Source organism: Manis pentadactyla, chromosome 9, assembly GCF_030020395.1.
Source record: "Manis pentadactyla isolate mManPen7 chromosome 9, mManPen7.hap1, whole genome shotgun sequence".
NCBI classification, from domain to species: Eukaryota; Metazoa; Chordata; class Mammalia; order Pholidota; family Manidae; genus Manis; species Manis pentadactyla.
The window spans coordinates 31,521,893-31,545,415 of record NC_080027.1 but is presented as its reverse complement, the minus strand read 5'-3'; the positions used below and the strand labels follow the sequence as shown (position 1 = coordinate 31,545,415).

The 23,523-nt window shown below is 37.1% G+C and overlaps 1 protein-coding gene across 17 annotated transcripts in view; it reads right to left on the bottom strand.

Moving 5' to 3' along the window:
* DLG2 (discs large MAGUK scaffold protein 2) overlaps window positions 1-23,523 on the bottom strand; it is a 1,919,888-nt gene that overhangs the window by 414,815 nt on the left and 1,481,550 nt on the right. For all 17 annotated transcript variants that reach the window (XM_057507175.1, XM_057507177.1, XM_057507176.1 and 14 more), the window contains one exon: window positions 21,590-21,728. In XM_057507175.1, the coding sequence (XP_057363158.1) occupies window positions 21,590-21,728 (139 nt within the window). The remainder of the gene's footprint in view (window positions 1-21,589; window positions 21,729-23,523) is intronic.

Genomic DNA, 23,523 nt, shown 5'->3' with positions numbered 1-23,523 from the left:
AAGCAAGCAATCAGCTGGGGAAACATCTGCTTGAATCTATTTATCAGTATTTTTGAAGATGTTTCTACAACTCAATCAGAAAAACTATAAACTTTTAATAGGAAATAGAGGTGTTTAACATCCAGTCACAAAAAAGGAAACACAAGTAATAAATCCACACAAATATAAATGTTTAACCTTACTAGGAATCAAAGTAATATAACTTAAATGATAGGCCCTCTTTGTTTAAAAACAATAAATAATTTTAAAATTGATAAATCACAATTTAGTCATGGTATGGTAAGATAGACACTCAGCTGGTTCTGTGGAGTGTAAAACCCCCCTTACAGCATTTCAAGAAAGCAATTTAGCAATATATTTCAGGAGTTTTAGAAGTAATCCTGCCCTTTGGTCCAGCAATCCTATCTCTAGTGTGCAATCCTAAAACGAAAATAAGAAATATGAATAAAGGCTTCCACAGAGAGCAAGTCATGGTGGTTTGTTATAGGAGAAAAACAGAATAAAACAAAAGGAAACAATAAAAATGTCCCACTTGGAGACAAAGGTACAGAACATCGAAAACATATCCACAGGCTGGCTTGTTGTTTAGCCATTGAAGTTAATATCTATGAAAAATGTTAATGGTATAGGAAAATGCTTTCTTTTATAACGTTGAATGAAGTACAGTACAAAATTGCATAGGGGGCTGTGGGGACAGTGGGAGATGAAAGCACCTCTCATCATTTAGTAAGGAAACTGAATAAGAAGACGGGGAAGAAAACAGGGTGGAGAGTAGGGGGATTCTAGTGTGCACGGTTGGTGTGAGGTCCAAGAGGGCTTTCTAGGAAGTGGTAATAAATAGGGTGTGAAAAGTTCCAGAGGAATCTAAAAACATGCCCCATTTAGGATGTTTGTTAAAAGCTGGAATAGGAGATAAACTTGAAAAGGTCGGCAGGTCTTGAGCACAATTCTAATATCTACAAGCGATGGGAAGCCACAGACGTTAGAGTTCTTCCTACTGAATGCAATTAAGGGAGTCCGATCGTTTTTGCTGTTCATTCACACACTCACGCATTCATTTCACAATTATTTACCAAAGGCCTACTCTGTACCAGGCCCACAGAGGTACTATATTTATATACGTATCTCCTATATGTGTGTGTAATAAGATAAATTGTTCCTCTGCTCCCTGAGAAAATATTTTGTTTGCAAGGAAATTGGGTTGCAAGGGACAGATAATTACTTGAGCTCTACAGGTAATAGGGCATATGTGTAAGGAAACTCAGGAAAATGCTGAATTGGCAGAGATCAGGAAGAGTAAGATCCCATGAGCTAGCGCTTTAGAGCTTTTCCATCAAGATAACCCCTTTCTCCTGGGCTACTTCTTTCTCCTTTCTCTAGCCACCAGTTTCTGAAACTGATATTTTATACATGAGAGACTCTCTACCTCGCAGTTTCTGTGTGATCTTAGTTTCTGCTTCCTAATAACATCAACTTGTGTATGACTCACAGTGGACCGTCTGGTTTCCTTTACATTATTAACTGTTAAGTTCACCTTTCAGTGACAGTGGCTTCTTCCACCTGCTTTTCAATGAAAAATTCCTAAGAGAGAATCTGATAGATCTGATTCACTTTTTTGAGTAACCCACCTTACCGGCCACAGCTGGCTTCTGGATTGGCACCCTTTGGGTCAAGTACACACCCTGTCCATTCAGGTCTGGCTGAGCCACCTGAGTCTTCCAGGTCTGCCCCTTTTAGCAGAGCTGTAGGCAGGGTTCCACTGTCTGAGGTGAGCTGGGCATTCCATGGGTATTCTGAGATTTGGCCTTTTGGGTAACGACCCATACCTCGGGATTTTCAGTCAGTACTGTTCAAAGATGGTATAGAGAAAGAAAGCCAGGCCCTTCCTTTTGGAGAAAAGTTTGGAAACAACAAACAGAGAAGTTTGAATGATGGAAACATATGGGGAACACCACAGAGGTTGCCCAAAAGAAGATCTGAAGCTTAATATCTCCCCAGGGTTTCTTTCTGTTTATCATGGAATTAAAACACAGCATAATAGAACAAAACCTCTACCTCTACAAAAGTCATTTTCTTTCCTCAGAGGCTCCAAGATTATTTATATCTGTAACACCTAAACTAAAGGTTTCCAAATCTGATAAGGTCTTGAGTTTTGAAATTCACACCTACATAAGAATTTCTGAATATGTTTAGCCAAATTATACCTCCTAAAATAGAATGCAATATGTTAATTCAACTATATACTTTTATGTGCCAATTTTACATTATTAATACAGACTCACAGGGAGAATGCCTCTTATTCCTTTAACTGAAGAAAAGCTCAACTTGAGTATAATAGCAGGTCCCTAGAAGGAAAATAATGTTCAAGTACTATTCTCTACTTATCAATAGGAAGGATGAAGTGGCTTTAACCAAATCACTTAACTGGATTTCCGTCCCATTGCTTTGCAATGGTACATTTTCCTTCACTTCATGCAGCAGTTACCATTTTACCTTTCTGGGCCTGTTATTGCAAACAGGTTATGGAACCTGACTGCTGGCCAGGAAGGAAGGATAGGACATCCACAAGAACAGGAGATTGCCTTCTTAGCACTGCCTTGCTCTTTTTGAAAGGACTGCTAGCTAAGAAGCACTTCTCCTAGGATTTAGGCCAAGACATAGATTGAGGTCATAAGGCTGACGGTACACATCCTTTTAAAATCAAATACTGATTCTTCTTTCCAACCTTAAATATTTTAGGAAGTTCCTGTAAATGTATGTATCAGTTGCTCCTGGTTTCTGGCAGGGCCTTGCTCCTACTTTCTCCATAAAGCCTTTGGAAGTGTACCTGAATGCAGATTTTTCTCTTTTCTAAACTCCCATGCAGTATGTTCTTCATGTCATCACTTGGTTGTACTCTGATGTATTTTAAATAACAATAATAGCAACTACATCTATATATATCTTGAGAACTTACTATGAGGAAAGGCCCTGTGTTACATATGCTTTAAATATCAAATATCAAGGAAATGTCCCATGACTCCCAAGATGTATTATAATCCTATTATCGGAGAGGCTGAGTGCACTGTGGATAATTTACTTGTTTGCTCTGACTCTCCCTCTGGTTTACTGCATTTTTTTAAGTCAACAAATGGGCTTAATTTATTTTTGCATTTCCGGTGCTCAACACTGTATATTTGTGCCTGAATTTATACCTATGCCTAAATCTGTACATAAGCATGCAGACATACAATTTTTATATAAAAATTTGATCTAGATCATATTATATATATTATTATGCCATTGCTTTTATTTTTAAATTTATGTTGCATGTTAGACTTCCTTCCAAGACTGTACACAAAGCACTGTCTATACTTTCTCTAATAGCTGCAAAAACCCTCTTCACATGCCAGGGGTGATGGTATAAACTGAGGAAACTGTGATGCAGAAATACCTCTTGCAGGAATCTGTCCTACAGAATTGAATACAGTAGGTACCCAGAGAATGTCCTTGTCACAAAGTTTGTAAAAGCAAAACACTGGAAAAAACATACATGTTCATCAGTACTGAATGGATATATGGCATTAAAAACATCGCTGAGGGAGCAGATTTGATGACATGGAAAGATATTCACAATCTAAGTGAAGAAGCAGATTTAATAGTATCCATACAGTCTAATCTAGTTTTTCTGAATAATAAAAAATAGAAAGTATGATCCCAGGTTTATGTAATAGATAATCAGATGAAATGAGTTTGGAAGCATATACCAGGGAATTTGCTGAATATCATTTCCGGGAAATGTTATTTACATAAAATTTTGATTTTTTCTCAATATTGCATGTTTTCTAAATAACTCTTAGATAACATTTAAAATTGTCCATACTCTGAGCTGAGAGGTTAAAAGCCATGCATCTGTATGGGCAGCATGATATCACTTTTGTGAGAAGCATATCTGTATGCCTACATGTATGTTTGGAAATGTCACTGAAATGTCTGTGCTTTCTTTGAGTAGTGCAATTATAGGCAACTTTGATTTCTTTAATTGTATCTTCTTGCATTAAAAAAATGTATCCCAGAGGATTTTTAGGGACTTGTACTGGGTCTTGTTCAATTCAGTCCCAAAGAGCAATGTATTCTCAAACAACTCAGAAATATAAAATATAAATGTTCCTACCTTAAGGATAATTTTCCTATAATAATGAGCAACTTTTATTTCTATATGAGGCATAGGTAGGAAGGTATTATAAGAGTGCTAATGCTGCATATGAATAATTGGTTATGAGTAACAGGATGGCTTAACTGGCATCACCATCTTACTATTTAAATTTGTCAGCCTCTCAAATGTCTTCAGCTATGCCAATATATTCATTTATTAAGAAGATTCTAGTTAAGTTTTAGTCTACTTCAGGGAAAGTATGTAGTAGCTAATATCCTTTTATAGAAATGATGACAAAACACCCCGGAAGATGACTGGTGAGCCAGAGATGGGTAAGATTCCTCAAGGGAGGAACAACCTAAGACAGGCACAGTCGCAGGGGGGCCATCAGGTAAGAAATTGGGGATCAACAGAGGAGAGGCTTAGAACCTCACCCCCCCTGTTTTGAGAGAAATCTTCTGCACCTGTGGATGTTTTGTTGCCCTTGTCTAGCTTGGATTAACACTTAGTCTACAGGCACACACCTGATCATCTACGTTTCCTCTCCTACAACACTAAACTATGTTTTCTACCTTTATCTTGCATCTACCTACCACTTCAGCATTTTATTAAAAAATAATAATAATAATAAGGGAGAAATGTGGGATTCATATATAAATCAAGTATAAAAATCAAACGAATATTCATATTTGACCTGATGGTTTATAGTACATAATGCGTGATCAAAACCGAAAGTTTCTGTGATGACTGCCCTTGTACTGTTCACCATGTAAGAACTTATTCACTATGTAAGAATTTGTTCTCCATGTAAGAACTTGTTCGTTATGCTTCAGAAGATTGGAGACTGATGAGAATTAGGCTTGGGGTGGATTAATGATTGTGCATTGAGCATTGAGTCCCCTATACAGAATTTTATTGTTGTTAACAACCATTTGATCAATAAATATGAGAGAAGCCCTCTCAAAAAAAAAAAGAAATGATGACAAAACAAATTTTCAACAACTGTAGTCTTTTTTTACTAAAACATCTACTCATTTATTTAAGATATATTTATGCACTTAAAAGAACATAGAGGCTATGAACATGGAAGGAGGATGAGAGTACAGGCTACAGGCCTAGGGTCTGCATACTGCTCTGCTACTTAGTTAGCTATATGACTCTGGGGAAGTTACTTAGATTGTCTGAATTTTGGCTGCCTTATCAAGAAAGCAGCTTACCTTAAGACCAACCTTATAGGACTGCAATGAGATTAAATGAAATACACTAGGCAAAACCTTCACGTATCACTGCTCCGCAGTAGGTGCTCAGTAAATAACTGGTTTTATGTACTAATCTAGGTGATGTGGAAGATAAAAATGTGATCCAGTTATAGATTCTTCCCTCAAGCATCACTTTGTCTTGGAGAGAGGATATGTGTTTGTATGCGTGTTTAGTAAAATAAGGCTAACACTGGTGAAGTGTGACGGAAGGGAAAGATAGACTGTCATGGGAGTTCAAAGGAAGAGGAAATGATAGCCAGCAGGGAGAATTTGGGAGAATCTTATGAGGAGGTATCACTGAAGGTGCATCATGAAAAACAGATAGGATGTGAACATGTAAAAGTGAAGACAGAGATGGCCAAGGGCAGCTTATGACTGGCTGAAGGTGTTGCAAGAGCAGGCAGGGAGGATGATGAAGCCAGTTCATTACCTGGTTAAGTTGGCTGGAACATGGAGCCATCAAAGGGAAAAGTGGAAAATATATCTGAAAATATGGCAATGCAACATATGAGCCCATTTACAGCACAGCTTCTATTTTGATAGAAAAGATAAATTCCCTTAAGTCTTGGGATGTTAAGCGGATTTTGTATATTTGAGAAATTTTACAGATATTTAATCTCCTAGGAGGTAACACATTTTAGTGAAACACAGACCAAGTTTGAGTCCTAACTCTACTACCTTTTAGCTTTGCAAACTGTGACAAGTTACTCAATCCTTCTGATTTCCAGTCTTGTACAAATATGACAGATACCATAGGACAGGCATATGACAGGACCACTGTGAACATTAATAGAAAACAAAGTAGCCAAGTGACTTATCAGAATGATCGACATTGGCAGAACTCAGCTAATAATAATCATATTCCCCACAGTCACCAGACTATTCTCCTCACCATTTCCCAAACCTCCTCTCTCTCCATACCAAACATATTTTTGAGACAGTCATATACATGGCCCTCCTGTTTATGCTCTGAGGAGCTTTAATTAAGCAATCTCTCTTTGTAAGCCACTGGCCAAAGAATTTTCCAGCAGTTTGAGTAAGAGCACAAATTACCCAGAGGGATGAGATGATAAAAAAATGATTGGCATTGATGTCCATCTAGAGAGATGACTCCTGGCCTATCTCAAGGACCCAGAGAAGACTGGGGTGTTTTTTTTTTTTGGAGATTCTGACTGGAACAATACACCCATAGGAAGTGAGCGCTGCTTTGGAATGAAGATACAGCAATAATGAAACCAGATGGGGATTTTTTTTTTTTCTTTTTAAGACTATCAAGAGAGCTGAAACTTCCATCTACTCTATCTAACCAATCTGGAATAGATTCAGCAGATGGGAGAAATTTTATGATACATTCTGGTCACAACTACGATGGGTACCAGGCATCAAAACTGCATGAGGATCATGATAAAAAACAGACACAGTGACAAGTAATGGCTGAGACATCAAATAGCAAGGACTGCATAGGTTGGTGTCAAGAACCTTGAGGTCAGTTGAGGACACCTCCATGTCAGCAGAGTGGAGTGCAGAATACAGAGTTTAGAGTAAAGTCATTCCATAATCTTCTCTTTTGTCTTTACATGAAATACTCTGTAAAATCTATGTGACTTGCTTGAGCTCTGGAATTAGATTTTTTAAGCAGTGGGGAAAGGAAGTGGTTAAATAGATTATTGTAAAGATTACTGTAAGAGCAGAAGGTCCCTAAGATTCTCAGTTACTCTTTGGCCAAATACATCATCACCTTTAATCTTCACAGCAACAGACTTTCACAGTGGATATTACCTATAGTTTTTGGATAAGGAAACTGAGGCTCAGAGAGGATAAGGTGGCACAGATAGGGGAGTGATCAAACTATGATTTGAATGCAGGTCTCTGACTCCAGTGTGTGCTGTGCCATATCTCACTGAAGGAGACTAAGTGAGGAATTGTAAAGCAAAGTAGGATTTGCCAATTGTGTCTATGGGAGTTGTGTGCATTACTGAATCTCTGTGTTTGCCAAGGTATCCAGATCACTGGGTTTCTACGAGGAGCATCTAATTACATGCAACAAATCCAAGGCAGTTAGGTGGCAGCTTAATACGAACATGGAGGTTGGAATCAAATTCTCCATTCACCTGCCCACAGCCTCTGTTTCACTGTCTTCTCCGTCTGTGATAGGTCCATAAGATGAATGACAGCTACTGCTGACTCTTCTCTACATTTAGCCATAAAGATATTTTCTGCTTTGCTCTAAGGTGCTCTAATACTTAGAGAGGCTAAAATTATATAAGATTCCTGTTTCAATAGGAAAAGGTGGGGTTGGGGTTAAGGAATAGACTATTTCTGAATTGCATTAACATAAGCTGCTTTTTCTAAAGCAATGCAAATAATAAAGGAGGGCAGTAGGATATACTATCGAAATATTTTTTTAAATTAAGGTATCATTGGTATACAATCTTATGAAGGTTTCACATGAGCAATATTGCAGTTTCAACCTTCACCCATATTATCAAGTTCCCCCCTGACCCCATTGCAGTCACTGTTCATCAGTGTAATAAGATGCTATAGAGTCATTACTTGTCTTCTCTGTGCTGTACTGCCTTCGCCATGACCTACCTATATTGTAAGTGCTAATTTTAATGCCCCTTAATCCCTTTTTCCCTCCCTCTCCACCACCCTATGCAATCCCTTCCCTTTAGTATCCACTAGTCCCTCCTTGGCATCTGTGAGTCTGCTACTTTATTCCTCCAGTTTTGCTTTGTTTTTATACTCCACAAATGAGTGAAATCAGCTGGTACTTGTCTTTCTCCACCTGGCTTATTTCCCTGAATATAATACCCTCCAGCTCCATCCATGTCATTGCAAATGGCAGGATTTGTTTTCTTCTTGTGGCTGAATAATATTCCGTTGTGTATATGTACCACATCTTCTTTATCTACTGATGGAAGCTTAGGTTGCTTCCATTTCTTGGCTATTGTAAATAGTGCTGCGATAAACATAGGGGTGCATCTGTCTTTTTGAAGCAGGGATCTTGTTTTCTTAAGGTAAATTCCTAGGAGTGGAATTCCTGGGTCAAATGGTATTTCTATTTTTAGTTTTTTGAGGAACCTCCATTTGTTTTTCACAATGCTTGAACTAATTTACATTCCCACCAACAGTGTAGGGAGGTTCTGCTTAAACTACTGAAATATTAATTTGTGTTTTGAACTTACTATTTCCTCCCCAGATAATCAGATAGTCAGGCCTTTCTATTTCATCACCTCCCTGGAGATTTGTGATACAGGAGGGAATGCAGAATTTTCCCAAAGTAACTGTCTTCCAGGTTTTTGTTCTTCAAAAGTCTGAACTCCTAAAGGATTGATGTTCAGGGAGGACTTTTAGAAGACAGGCAGGCAAGACAGAGGCCTATTAGTAGAAGAAATTTGATTTAAAGTAAATAAAGTAACATGGGACTTAAAAAAATGTGTATGTTTATGGAATAAAACATCACTGAATGAACTCTGTGTTTGGTAACTCTTGCTAAGGAGCATTGCTTTTTGCTCATTACCACCTGTACTGTCCAGGATTTAGGGTCAACCATCGTTTTTATGACAATTTACCCTATGGGAAAATTGCCTGGCCATGTTTTCTTCTAATGTGCTCTGTTTTGCTTTAATTTTCTTTTGGTAATTGATTTTTCTGAAGTTAAAGACAAAATGAATTTAAGCCAGTGCTGCCCAAACCTTTCTATACATCAGAAACACCCATAAGGGTTTATGTTTTGTTTTTAGTACTAGTGTCTGAGCTCTACTCTTGGACACCCATATTTGGCAGATCTGGGATGGGGCTCAGGCCTGTGTTGATAAAGGTTTCATAGATGATTGATGAGCTGTCAGGGTTTGGAACTTTTTGAGTTCCATACTTGATCTTTTGGAGAAAGGTCTGATGAATTAGTCACCTTTTTGAACTGCATTATCTCTTTCAGTTCTATAGAATACAAGTATTGCCCTAGAATTTTTTGATGTGATAATATTAGCTGATAAATATAAATACCTGTACAGTGTAAATATTAAATTCTTTTTTTAGGGGAAGATAAGAAACACTAGTTTTCATTATTTCACCAGTGACTTTATTATTTTGCCAATAATACATCACATTCATTTTTGTAAGCAGAATTTTGTAAGTATTTCTGTCTAAGCTAGAAGACAGTGGTTCCAGGCAAGATCCTTCTCTGCTTTGGTCAGGGAGGCCACATCCACACTATGAGTTCTACACCCAGTGGCCATCCTATAGAGCTCCTCTCAGTTCTCATGATTTTAAATTCAGCAGAACCTTGTTAGACTTACACTCAGCATTGTATGGATTTGGACAATACTGTATGTGGAATTTCATCCAACCATACATGGCCCAATCTAATACTATACAGTGGAACTATGGGATTAATGCTACCCCTGGGAAGTAGAAAGAATCAGTAGAGGTGTTGGTATTAAATGCTTGATTTCTGTGCTCAAATCATCAAGGTATGTAAAAGTAAACACTGCATTTGTTTAGAAAGTTTCATGATGCCTTCATAGTAAATCTGAATACATAGGAGGTATATACCTAGGTTTACTTATCATCCTAGAATTTTTAATTTTAGAGTTTTAAATTAAAAATCAGTTTAATGTGGACTTCTCTTTTTATATGACTGATAGTTCGGCTTGGTTTTGAATACATTCTTTTTAATTGGGATTAATACATATTTTTAAAAGAGATTCAAATATAGAGAAAATATCACTAAATCAACATGAAGTCTGGAAATCTACCCTTTAAGGCAAATGTAAACACAGTATAAATCTGTATCTTCTTAGGCTGGCTGGAAGCATATCTCCCCCTCATTCTCTCCCTCATCTCATTGCCCCTTCTCCAAACAGCTCTGCTATCAGCACAAATGCAGCAAATCCTATTATCACCATGGTGACCTGGACTAGATGTCAAGGATAATAATAATAATAATAACAAGAAGCTCACCCAAATACAGACTATTTTGTGCTAGGCTTTGTTCAAAGTGTTTTATAAAGGCTGCTTCATTTAATCCTGGTCATACTCCATGGTACAGGCATTCCTGGGGAACAGGCGCAGAGAGGTTACGTAACAAATCCAAGGTCAAATAGCTAGTTAAGTGGAGAGGCCAGAGTTACTCTGACTCCCACATCTGAACTGCTAACCAGAATGCTACGCACTACTGGGTGCTGGGTTCTGGATTAGTCACTTACTTTCTACTTGTAGGAGAAATCACGGAATCTTTAACATCTCAGATTCTCAGTCTGTTAAATAGGTGTAAAAAACATTTCTCTGCCCATTTTTTATGATGTTCTAGGAACCAAATAAAAAATAGAAAAGTATTTATGTAGTACTACACGGCTATGAGGGCTTACTAATACTACTATAAACTCAGTGTAGGGCCTCACATAATTGGCTTTGAAATTGCTGGCTATTACATTTCAGCTGTTTCATTCTACCTTTATCTCCTGTCTGAAGATCATAAAAGAAACTTTAGAAAAAGATTATGGGAAAAAAATACCCCATAAGGCAAAACATTGGACTCCAGTGAATCAATTGACAGCATTTCCATCAGAAAATGATCTATATGAGAAAGGACTCATGTTATTCTCCCTTCAAGGTCCATCTAATTAAAAAATATCTAGGATGAGGGTTGATACTTAAATGTTTACACAAAGACACATACACTCACAGGGGTTGCTAAGTTCTTTCAGTGAGGATTTCAAATGTTTATTAAGACAACCATATGTGGTCTGCCGTTCTAGCTAGAATGACAGGCATTAAGGACAGAACCATCCAGGAGGCCTCACTTCTTCCTGAGAAAAGCTGATTGCCTCCCCTGAATAGGTTGGAAGAGTTGCTGGAAGGAGACAATGATAGAAAAATTTTGTTCTACCTTTAAGGGACAAAAAATAACCCCAAAGACTCACCTGAAGCACATAGGAGATTCTAGAAATCTTAAAGCTAATAATGCTAGCCATGTGCTACAGCAGGAAGAGCCAGACTTTGGAGTTAGTTTGAATCCTGATCCTGTCATATGCCAGCTGCATGACCTTTAAAAGTGTAGTCAGAGATATGGATTCTCAAACCAGACTGACTGTGTTTAGATCCCAGCTTTGCAAATTACTAGATCCCTACTGTCTAATCAGCATCTCACTTTGTTGCCTATAGACATTGCACATTTGACATTTCCAAAAACTAATTTTTGTCCACAGCTTGCCCTTCTAAAGTCTTCCCTTCTTAGTAATATTTCCACTCTGTAGCTGCTTAGGCCATAAACTTGGGGTCAGCCCTCTGTACTTTAAAAGATATTTCTCATTTGTCTTCTGGCTTGCATTAGTTCTGACATAAAATCTATTTTTATTATGTTCTGCTCTTCATAATGTCTTCGGGCTTGGTTGAGACTTATAGACCGATAGAATTATAATTTTCATCAAATGATAAAAAATAAAATGGACTATTTGGTATTCCACAGTCTGCTTTTTTTTCTTTCTGGTTCCACAAGTCACTAGGATGTTTTTTTTTAGTTCCTTTTAGTTTTTGTGTTTCATTTGGATAGGTTCTATTGCTATGCCTTAAAGTTAAAAGTTCTTTCTTCTGCAGTATGTATTGTGATACAAATTTTCACTTCAGATACTGCTTTTTCATCGCTCAATGTTTAATACAGGTTTATTTTTCATGTCTTCCATTTCTGTCTTCATTCACATTTCTTCCCCTATTTTTTTGCGAGATTGACCACATTTATAATAGCCTTTCTAATCTGCTTATCTGCTAGTTGTATCATCTCTGGGTCTGGGTCTATTTCTATTGATTACGTTTTCTCTTGATTATAGTTCCTATTTTCCTATGGAAGGGCAGGATGGGGATCAACATCAAGAGTGTGTTTTTGGAAATGTTAAATATGCGATGTCTAGAAGACAACCAAGATGTGCATTAGGTAGTGGGACCTAGGCATTTATCTTAAATATATAATCAAGAAATAGGGTCAGAAAGCTTGTATAAGCATTATCTGTATTAAGACCACCCCCCCTAGAAACAACCTAAATGTCCAGGAGTAGTAAAGTAGTTAAGTAAATTATGGTTCTGCTGTATTATACAGCTACTAAAAATATATTTTTGAAGACTGCTTAAAGATGGGAAAAAGCTCAAAATATAATAATAAATTTTTTAAAAATCCCACTGTACATAGCATGGTCCAAATTTATAAACAAATACACAAACAGAAAAAAATCTCAAAGGAAATACATCAAACATCAATAATGATTGTCTGTGGTGAGATAGTAATTTTATTAGTTTTTCTTTCTATTTTTGACCATGCTATGTACAGTGGGATTTTGTTATTTTACAACTTTTCCACAAATATATACTACTCTTAAATTAGGGAAAATAATAAAATAAGACAGAACTTACTGGAAACAATTAAAAAGGGGTATAAGATAGTAAAAGGAGCAAGAAATAGATATGGAGACTGAAAAGGATGTCTGGGGAAAATATGAAGGCAATATTTTATAAATGTTTTTTACTCAGATATAGCTTGCTTTATTATCTAGAGTAATTAAATTACTTGAAGAAAAAGTGAATGATGCAACCCAAAACTTATGAAATTTGTAAGTCTATAATGTATAATATATAAGTCTGTGGAATGCAGTAATTGGATCCCCCAGTTTTCTTTGATTTTATGAAGGCAATCATTAATATTAATATGGTAACATCACTGATAGCAGCTAATGATAGAGATGACAGGAAGTCACTCAGGGATCACAATGCTATCATGGGTAATTTTCTAAGTTTATACCCACATATGGACAATTAGTTGTCTTCTGTCTAGCATTACTTGAATGACCTATCGATGTGAAAATAAACTTCTAGAGGAAGAGGCAATGTCTATTTGCCTTGAGTCATAATATACACCCTGATATCAGATAAGGGCCAGAAATAAGCTGCACACTGTATTGGTGAGAGTAGTTAACTTGCAATGTAAGGGATGGGGCCAATTAACTTAGAAGGGCCCTATAAGTTGATTGCTTCTATAGTGGTCCCTCCAAAATTCCCCATTGTCCATCGCTAATCCTTCTATGCATCAACCAGCCCTGAAGGCCAAGGATGAACTCATTTTATCAAATTGCCAGGCAGCATTCATTAAATAACTTTTACATCTATAACAGCAATAGTATAGATGTGCAGCAACCATCTTCCATAAAATTATAAGGCCTAGCATTGTGTGTTTATGCCTGGCTAATGTACTAGGTACATAGGAAATGATAAATATCTATAAACCATAGTCTTAAAATTCCCATGACTGTTTCATTTTTTTCTAATATTAAATTCATTTCCCTGACAGCAAACAGCAGCTTAACATGTTTTCCAATACATATTTGGATATCTTCCTTTAATTAAGATTCATCACCTCCCCCCATTAGCATAGCCACTCTGTTTCTAACAGGATAGCTCCATCAATCATGCCTCACGGTTTATGTAAGTAAACGTAAATGGTTATGTGGCACTACCATCAGTAAAGAGAAAACTCCCCTGAGGCTTTACTTTATGGTCTATCCTCCACCTGTCTGATGAGTTTTGTGCCATTTGCTCCTTGCTGTTATTCCGCTTTGCTTCAAAACACATTATAGTACCAAGCTCCACATTGGAGAAATCAGGACTGCAGCACAGAAAACAGATAATGCAGAGACATTGCTGATGAGTCTTTGATTTGGTTAAGTTCTATAATGAACTTTATCAAGGCTGTGAAGAATCTGATGCCATGTTTTATACATGTTTAAGGGAAAAGCTCCATGGTATTTGTTGTTCAGAACTACTGTGAATAAAAAAGGGCAAAGTCAAGAAATTATCCAGAGGATAATTGTATTTAGCCACAGAGGACAGATTGATAGACTGGTTTTTATCATATTTGGTTCTGCTGAGTCCTCTATTAGATTTTCAATGCAGGTGGTGCTAGACATTCATTGTACTCATAAAAATAAAGATGCTTAATAAAGCAGTCAGACTATATGACTTTCTGCAATAAAGTGTTTGCATGTGCTCTGCAAGAGAAGTTGAAAAAAACATATATGTGGACTAGGTGGGAGCAGCTGTGTAATATTGTTGGCTACATTTTCATTCCTTACAGGATGTGTACCAAAAAAAAAAAATGACTTTCTTTGTGGAGTAGTTTATCTTAAATCCTTGCTTTAAGTAGTACTAATATAACAATTTTTGAGGGCTGTTTCCCAAGCGCTTTATTTGTACTGACTCAGTTTCTTGTCACAGTAAGCCTATCAAGTGGAAAGTATTATTCTGCAAATTTTATAATGAGGAAACTGAGGCAAAGGATGGTTATATAACCTACTCCAGGTCAAACAGCCAGGAAGTGGTTCAAGGTGAGCAGGGTGGCTCCAGGGTCCATGGACTAATCGTTCTGGGACACAGATCTTGATTCTAAAGGAGGGTCAGGTGTCTGCGTAAAATATACCAAGTTCTTTTCTACTATATTTGGGCAAAGGCATGTAAAAAGATTTCTTTCCTGTCTTAGAAGAATAAACTCCCAGCTCACCCACAAACGGGTTTAGGTCATTAAATATAAGTTAAAAAGAGGAGAGGCTAGAACATGTCCAGGCTTTACTCTGAGGCCAGGCAGTCTCTGCCTTTGAGAGCCTGTCTGTAATGGAGACTGGAAACCTTAAGTCATTATTAAAGGGCTGTTACCATAACACGGCATTAATAAACTGGCAAGTTTGTGTAGTTTGGCTCAGCGCTTCTCAAACTTGGGTATTCACAGGCATCTCGGTTCATGGCATTTGCAGGGACTGAGTAGCCACAGAAAAAAACCTTTTCGGTGTATCAGCATCACCCTAAGATTTTGGATAAAAATAATTTCATTTGTAATAAAAATGTTTTTTCATTAAAGCAAACAAGGATATTTACTCAAGCTTTTACAAGAAAATACAAGATTTTCTATGTTTTATGCTTGGACAGAAAGCTTCATTTTCTGCACTGGATCCCGAGGAGAAAAGGTACAGACTTCAAGACCAAAGGGCATGTGGTAGAAACATTTGAGAATCATTGGTTTAGTCTCTACCCAGTTTGATCTACAAAGTTAAAGACCAATGGAAAAAAAAGAAAGAACAGTGGCAAACACTTTTGCTTTCCTGAAAGATTACTACAGAGGAGACCAAAGCGTAGAAATGGTCAGTAGTAAATTAGCCGTACAAAAGCAGGCCGCTCCTCGTGTTGAACATTGAGAGTTGAATCTAGCTCTAAAATACAGCTCAGGTTCCTCCATCCTCCCCTCCAGCCACTATCAGCTCTCCCCTCATCTCTTCAAAAGTCCCTCTACACCTTCATGCAGCAGTCAGAGAGCTTTTTAAAAAATATAACTCATATAATTTCATTTTCCTTGTTAGTCTACTCTTTATCAGATTCTCAGTGCACTCAAAATTAAACCTCTACTTACTCATCATTACCCAGGAAGTCCTATGTCACCTGGCCCCTGACTCCTGCTCCAATCTGATTTTTTGCCATGTTCCCAGTAGGTCATCTCTTTCAGGCCAGGCTGGACTTCCTCATGTTTCTGGAACACACTAAACTCATTCCTGCCTCAGGGACTTTGGCTTTGCTGTTCCCTTGTCCTGGAATGTTCTTTCTCTGATCCTTATATCACCATTTTTTCTTTCTATTCAGGTCTCAGCTCATACACTAGCTCCTCAGAGAGGCGTTCCCTGATCATCTTATTTAATATTGTTCTCTTCCCCAATTACTGTCTACGTTTTTCTGTTTTTTTCTTTATAGTGCCTATCACTACCTGAACCTAACTCATTTATCTATGTATCTCTTAACCAATACACTAGAAGGTAAACTCCATGAGGACAGGAACCTTGTCTGGTTTGTTCACAATTATAACTTTGTTGCTAAAACTTTGCTTGACACATGGTAGAAACAATATTCACTGAATGAGTAAACAAATGAAAGAAAGAGAAAAGAGGACTGGAATACATTTTAGATACTATATCCAGTAAATGAGTGTTCTATAATTTGGGGAGAAGATAACGGAGGCAGACTGTAATCTGATGGACTCACACCTTCTTAGTAAATAAGGGAATATCAGAGCCACAATTTGAAGTCAACCTTGAAAGATTCTTGAGATAAGAAATCTTGGGACTTTATTTACAGTATGCTTTTTGAGCAACCAAACTATGTGAGGGAACATTATGTAGAGCCAGTCAGAAAGACCCCTGGGTATACTAATATCAGGGCCAGGTGAACTTGATTCTATCATACAGCTATACTTTAGGTCTCTGGCTTCTATTCCATTTATCACATTTATAACTTGGGAAATGAAGTCCCCTCATCTTGAATAAGCAGTTTTACTTTGCATTCCTAAGTTTTTGGGTTTCATTTTAGTACTGATGATTTGTTTATATACTGAGAATATTTGGCTGGATGGTGAGGGTATGTGGGTTGCACCTGTTCTGGGTGACCAGGAAAATTTGGCCCATTAGAGGCACAATCCATGGTTGTAGGTAACATATAAAGTAGGCACTGCTCCCAGGTGGTTTTGGTTGATGGAAACTTTTCCTAATTATCATCCTCTTACTCCACCAAAAAAAAAAAGTGAACATCAGCTTAGAGAAACAGCAAAAGCAATGGTGTTTGAAGACATAGATTCTACATCTGATTTTACTACTTCTAAGTTACAGGACTTAGGGAAAGACAAGTCATTCCTGGCCTTGTGTTCCTTTTACCCACCAGATAGAGGAAGAGTAGACTCTGCATTCATTTACGGCCCTTCCAATTCTTGGAGTCTATAATTCCTTTAGCCAAAAAACCATCTCAGCCTCATTGTAATAGCTTTGTTTTCCAAAAAAATCTGAAACCGCACATCTACATTACAATGAATACTGATTTCTAGGGGACTCAACTGGGCTTTCTACTAAGAGAATTTTATCCAAGGTCTTTTGGATTGAGTTTTCTCTAATTCAATGGGAGAACGAAATTTCCCAGTTTACTCAGGTATACATTTCCTTAATAGTAAGAAAGGGATTTTTAAAAAATTCCAGCTAAGTCACTGTAGCATTTTTCTAATCAAAGTTCCATAAAAATTCATCCTATATCTTCCCAAGAGAAGTTAATATGATTCAGGAAAATATAAAAATATTTCTTACAACAGATAGAAGAAGATACTATGAGCACATGGAATAAAAGGCTTCCAATTTGATATGATTTTATAAGTTGTTGCAAGTTTCTATTTCACAGAAATGTTTGCTTGCCCATCAGCTCAAGTCTCATCATTGGAGATTCATTCCCCTGATTTACTGTATTAGATATAAACAAAGTGGGCCTCAAATATAAGCTATTATAACACCTTAGGATAATAGCAAATTTCTACCGCCCTATAAAGATGACAACTTTCATACATATTGTCACATTAAATTTCACAATTCCATAAGGGCATTAGAAGACCCTTTATCCAAAATACCTAGATGGGAAATTCAAGACTCACAGAGACTAAATGGCTTGTTCAGGGTCATCTAGGTAGTAAGTGGTAGGGCCAGGACTAAAAACCAGTCTCCTGATACAAGCCTGGTCTTCTTTATCCAACACTTCCCCATGGAAAGAGACTGCATGACATGGGGGTGGTGGGGGTGTGGGGATGTGGCTTTGGGGGACAGACAGATCTGAATTCAAAATTTGCTTCTGCTACTCACTTGCTGTATGATATGACACAGTTACTTAAACTCTGAACATTTTTATTAGTTATAAAAATCAAGAATATCATATAATTAGCATAAGGGCAATGTTATACATATTAAAAGACTTGGTATAATGGTACATAGTAGTGATCTTTTCATTTTTACTACTATATATATTTTTAATCTTATAGCTACAGATGAAAGAAAAGGAATATAAAGGTAATTTAAAGGTAGGTTCCATTTTCCTTTATAATGGTGTATTTCAAACTGTAATAGTTGCTTTCATTTTATTCAATTCCACATTTTTCCATGAAGCTGCATATGCTCTCCCTTACCACGAATGCCCTTACTGATCTCTTGACCCTCTGACCAATGCCTACAACTTTTTTCAAGCTCAAACTCTAGAAATGTCTCGTCTTTAAAACTTTCTTTGAGGCCATAGGCTTTTCCTGCAGCATTCCTGTAAAACTTGAATTCATTTATAAATATTTATGAAGCACCTCCTGTGGGGTTAGGGGACTCTGTGATGGTGGTATGACAGCACTTCATAGAATTGAACTAATTTTATTTGTTGCTGTTACTAGTTCTCACACTTTGGGATCTTCAGACCTTCTGCATTTAAAAAATGAGAATTGACATAAAGTTGCCAATTTTTCATTTTCTAAGTAAGGATCCAGTAAAATAAGTAACTGTCACTTAATACCACAAAAGAAATGACATCTTGATGTCAATGTATATAACCTCAGGATTAAAAAAAATAATACATTATGCTTCATGGAAAATTTCATAGATGGGGTGTGCATAGTTAGGGAGTAGGCATTGGGAGATCCACTGGTTTACCTATATTTCTGTGTCAATTTCATAGTTCTTAAGGATGTTGTTTCATATTTTCAATTTTACACTCCTAATGCAGTGCCCACTGTCTAGTAGGATGTATTCAATAAATATCTATGAATTAAGCAATACATTTGCTTTTGAACTAATACGTCTGAGACCCATGGTAATTCCTACAGCACAAAGCACCTACAAGAGGACATAGCAATGATCAGAGGGTGCAGGAGAGGTGCATGTGTGTGTATGAATGTGTGTGTAACATGACATAATTTACTTCACAAGTTTGCCAGGCTATAGCCATTCAGAAGATTCTATGCAGAATTATTAGTGAGCTTGTCTTGCCTGAGAATAAGGGAAGAGGTGGGACAAGAAGCCCATGCTGAGGCATAATGCTGTAGGAAGAAGTGGACTCTCTTCCCAGGATACAATCTATTAAAAATATTCTATAGGACATCTTAAGTGGATTAAGAATTATGGTAAGTACAACTACTGCTAACAGATAATATTCATCTACTATTCATTATGCATCAGGTACTGTTATACGTTCTTTGCATGCAACATTTCATTTAATCATTATAACAACCTGTTGAGAAAAATTTGATTACTATTCCCATTGCACAGATGAAGAAGCTGAGGCTTGCAGTGATTAAATAATTTTTCCTCAGGGTCACACAGCCAGTGATAGAAATAGGTTTCAACTCTGATCTGGTTGTCTTTAGAGCTTATCACAATTCTTGGGTATCTTTATAGTCACACAGCAGTTCTATGATGAGCACAGTTTTATATGACTTAGTTTTCATTTTAAAGATAAGAAGAAAATTAAAATATTTCTCCCTAGCCAGGATTTTTAAAGCTGGAGGGGCACCGTTTTTCTATTTATAAGCAAGTTCCTTAGCATCTTTGAACTTCAATTTCTACACCTATAAAATGTGATGAAAGCTCTTCTTTCTGTGTTGAAGGTAGAGTTAAATGAATTGTGTATGTAAAATAGCTAGCAAAGGACTTAGATTATGAAGAGGGTTTAATAAATTTTAATTCACTATGGGGCCTAGTAAGATAAAATGACATTTTCAAATTAAAGTCACATCAAATATTAGCAACAGGATGAGAGCAAATAGATCATCACCCTGGTGAATAAAGGTGCCTATATTTACACAATTCTTTAGAGAGCCATGAGGATGATCTTTGCTCCAGCCCTCATTTTAATTAAGAGCATAGAGATTAGATGTTTCAGCATAGGAAGAAGTTTATATTTGATTTACAACACAGATGCACATTTGCAGCATCTAAACATTCCATTCCTTGGCTAAAGATGTAACAAGCTACTTCAGCAAACCTGAAATTGCAAAATAAATGGAAAATGCTTGATCATTTAAAAAGAAATAGCAAAAGAAAGAAAGACCAAAGCATGCATGGGCACTAGTGAGGAAAGTCAAGCTGCAGAAAGTCTCCTCTATTTTTTTTAAAGGTTGACAAATGACTTCATTAGACAGCAGGATATAAAACCCAAAGGGTCTATCTCTATCATTTTTTACACACGAACATTTTTAGAAAAAAACTGTACATATCGATATGTAATCTCATTTTGGGTAAAAGGTATTGCTCACTGAGAAAAACAAGTTGCAGAGAAACATATAAAATATAAACTTATTGTTAAAAACAATGTCAGGCCTCACTTACATCTGAGTATGCATTCACATGGCTCTGTATGAACATGGAAATGGTATGAAAGGTTCATGCCAGGATATCATGGTGGGAACCTCAAGATGTGTTGCTCTGGAGGGAGTTTAGGGGAGAGTTTTGTTTCATGACTATCTTTGCATTACTTCACCTATAAGCACATATTACTTTGGAACAAAAGGAATATAAAGATAAAAAAGAAAAAATTGTACAATTTCTTATTCATTCATTATTCCATTAATTAATTAATTAATTAATTCATTATCCAATATTTACTGCATCCATTAAAATGATGGTTAAGTGGATTAAGTTGGTCTTCTCTGTGAGCTACCAGACCTGATTTTCAGAGGCGTGCTGGCTAAATTTGGTTTTATGTCATGGGATTAGCCATGTGTTTCTGTGCTCTGTCCTATACCCTGTCCTGTTCCCCTTTGGATATATTAAATTCAAACCATTTGCAGTTAATTTTACTCCTTTTCCTTCTACCTGTTGTTATTGCACTAGAGGGAAGGTTGATTGACTGGCCAACTCCATCAGATTGTGGGTGGCCTTTGGTGGCAAGAACATGGAATTTAGAGTCTAAAGACAAAAGTTTCAGTCCTGACTCTTCCATTTACCAGACATGTAATATTGACATGCCACTACCTTCTTTTAGAACCTCAGCACCATCTTTTCTCTTCAAGTAATAATACCTATCTTATGTATGGCTAAAGCTCAGATGGGATAACATAGCAAAAGTCTTAACACATGGCAAAGTGATAGGTAAGTGTATATGACTCTTTCTCCACAGAGAATTTGTGATTTTGCCTTCCGAAAGAGGGCAATGACACATGTTCACAAGTATTTATGGGTGATTTTCTACTATGGCTAAAAAACAGTAAATCTGCATGGTACTCAGAAGCTTTCGATGGCCTCAAAAGCAACAGCTGACATTTGAGACAGATGCAATGTCTTCCTGGTGAGGAGCGTGCAAACCCCGTTACCCGCCCAGAACATCTGACCTGGTGTAATCGTCTTCAACAAGCATGTGCTTGGGAACTGGTGAGTACCGTCCTGGAGAGATGGGCGGCAAGGAGGTTTTGTATTCTAAAGTGCCACTCGTGCCAGAGAGTAGATGGTTTTCCATCGGTGGAGAATAAGCTAAGGGTGAACCAAAGAGAAGAAGAGAAACCTGTTACGTGGGTGATTCCACGTGCTACACTATAGTTCTGTTAAAAAGAGAGAGGCTTTGCTACACACCAAGGATTCTCTTGTCCTCCAAGAGTGGGGCGTTGCTGTTTGTTTGTATTTAATATGCGCAAGCACACGGTGACCTTTAGGATTGGAAAGATGTAACAACATTTATATCTGTACCCCCAGTTAGCATAATTGGGTGAAGAGAAGAACTGGAGGAGAGACCTAGCACATACATTTTCAGAACAATGATTAATTTTCTACTGAAATAAAAACGTTATCTTTCTAATTGCAGAGCTCACATTCCTTTCACATAATTTGTACCCAATTATCAAAGCAAAAGGCTCCTAAGATCAAGTTCTTGTATAAGACTTTAATCGCCAAATAAGCTGTATTCCCATTCCAGAAAGACCAAGAACTCTGGCCTTTCTTTTCTATTCCTCCACACTAATTCATTTCTCTTTTGGGTTACTAAAACCGCCCCCTGGACTGGGTCTTCTTTCCTCCTCTCTTTCCTGAAATCAGTTTCATACATTGAGAAATCCAGTTCTGAACATGCTGTTCCCTTGATTAAATGTTCTCTGTTTTTGCTGTGTTGAATACAAAAACCCTTTTTTTTCATTATTACAAGATGATCCATTTCAGTATCTGCCTTACACATATCCTGTTCTTCAAACAAAGCCTGTTTTTCCCCATATCTGTACTTTTGTGCCACTGTCAACTACCTACAATTTCTGTCTCCTATCACACCCCTGATATTGAAAATTCACCCATTCTTTAAGATGCAATTCAGATGCCCACCTTTATACAAAGATGTTTCTAATCTTCCAGTGACTGGTGTTATTCCTTTCTTTTGAGTGCCCAAAAGAACATTTGTTTTTACCTCCCCTAGGCATACACATCCCTCTTTTTTTTTTTGCCAAATATTGCTGCTATTTACATATCTGTATTAGCCTGCCTTCCAGTGAAGGCCATGATCGTATCTCCTTTGCATCCCATTAATTACCTTACATGATGTCTCGCACATACTGAAGTTAGTCAATGCATGTTTCTTGAATTGAATAGCATGTTTTGTTTCCTCTCTTTGCTCTCTTTGATATTGACCTTATATGCCCTTCCAGAAGTAGCTCACAGTCACAAGGCTGATTTTTCTAAATTCACCCAGTTTGAAACACTTTGAAACTTAAAACTCTTTCATATCCTAAGGTAAGGCTGATCTCAGCTTACTGCATGCTTTAAAAAAAAAATCTTTTGGGGGCAAGTTATTTTAGACTCATCATTAAGGAAAGCCAGAGCTAATGTAATGGGCAGGTAACAAAATTATTCAACCTTTGAATTTCCCTCAAGAGAAACATTTAAAACCTAAGAGAGGTTAAACAACTTGCTGAAGACCACAGTACTAATTAATGGCAGGTCCTGAAGACATTCTTAGTCCCTAATCTCACAACCGGTTTCTCAAAATTTCAGAATGAGCAAGCTTACTGTTGTCAATAAAGCTGTCCTTTAAACTCACATCAAAAAAATGAATGGCTACTAAATCTAGACCCCAAAGACAGAACCTTAGATAAAGTTCTTGGCTGACATAATCCGAACAGGAGAAAACACGGGGTTTATTTGGCAGTGGACTTTGTAAAGGACCCAACACGGTGCCTCATAATTAGTTGCTGCCCTAGAAGCCCCCAACCCCAAGCCACCTCAATGGCCATAGTGATGGTGATTTTCTCTGACTTCTCTGCCAATATAACAAATTCAGGTAAAGGTA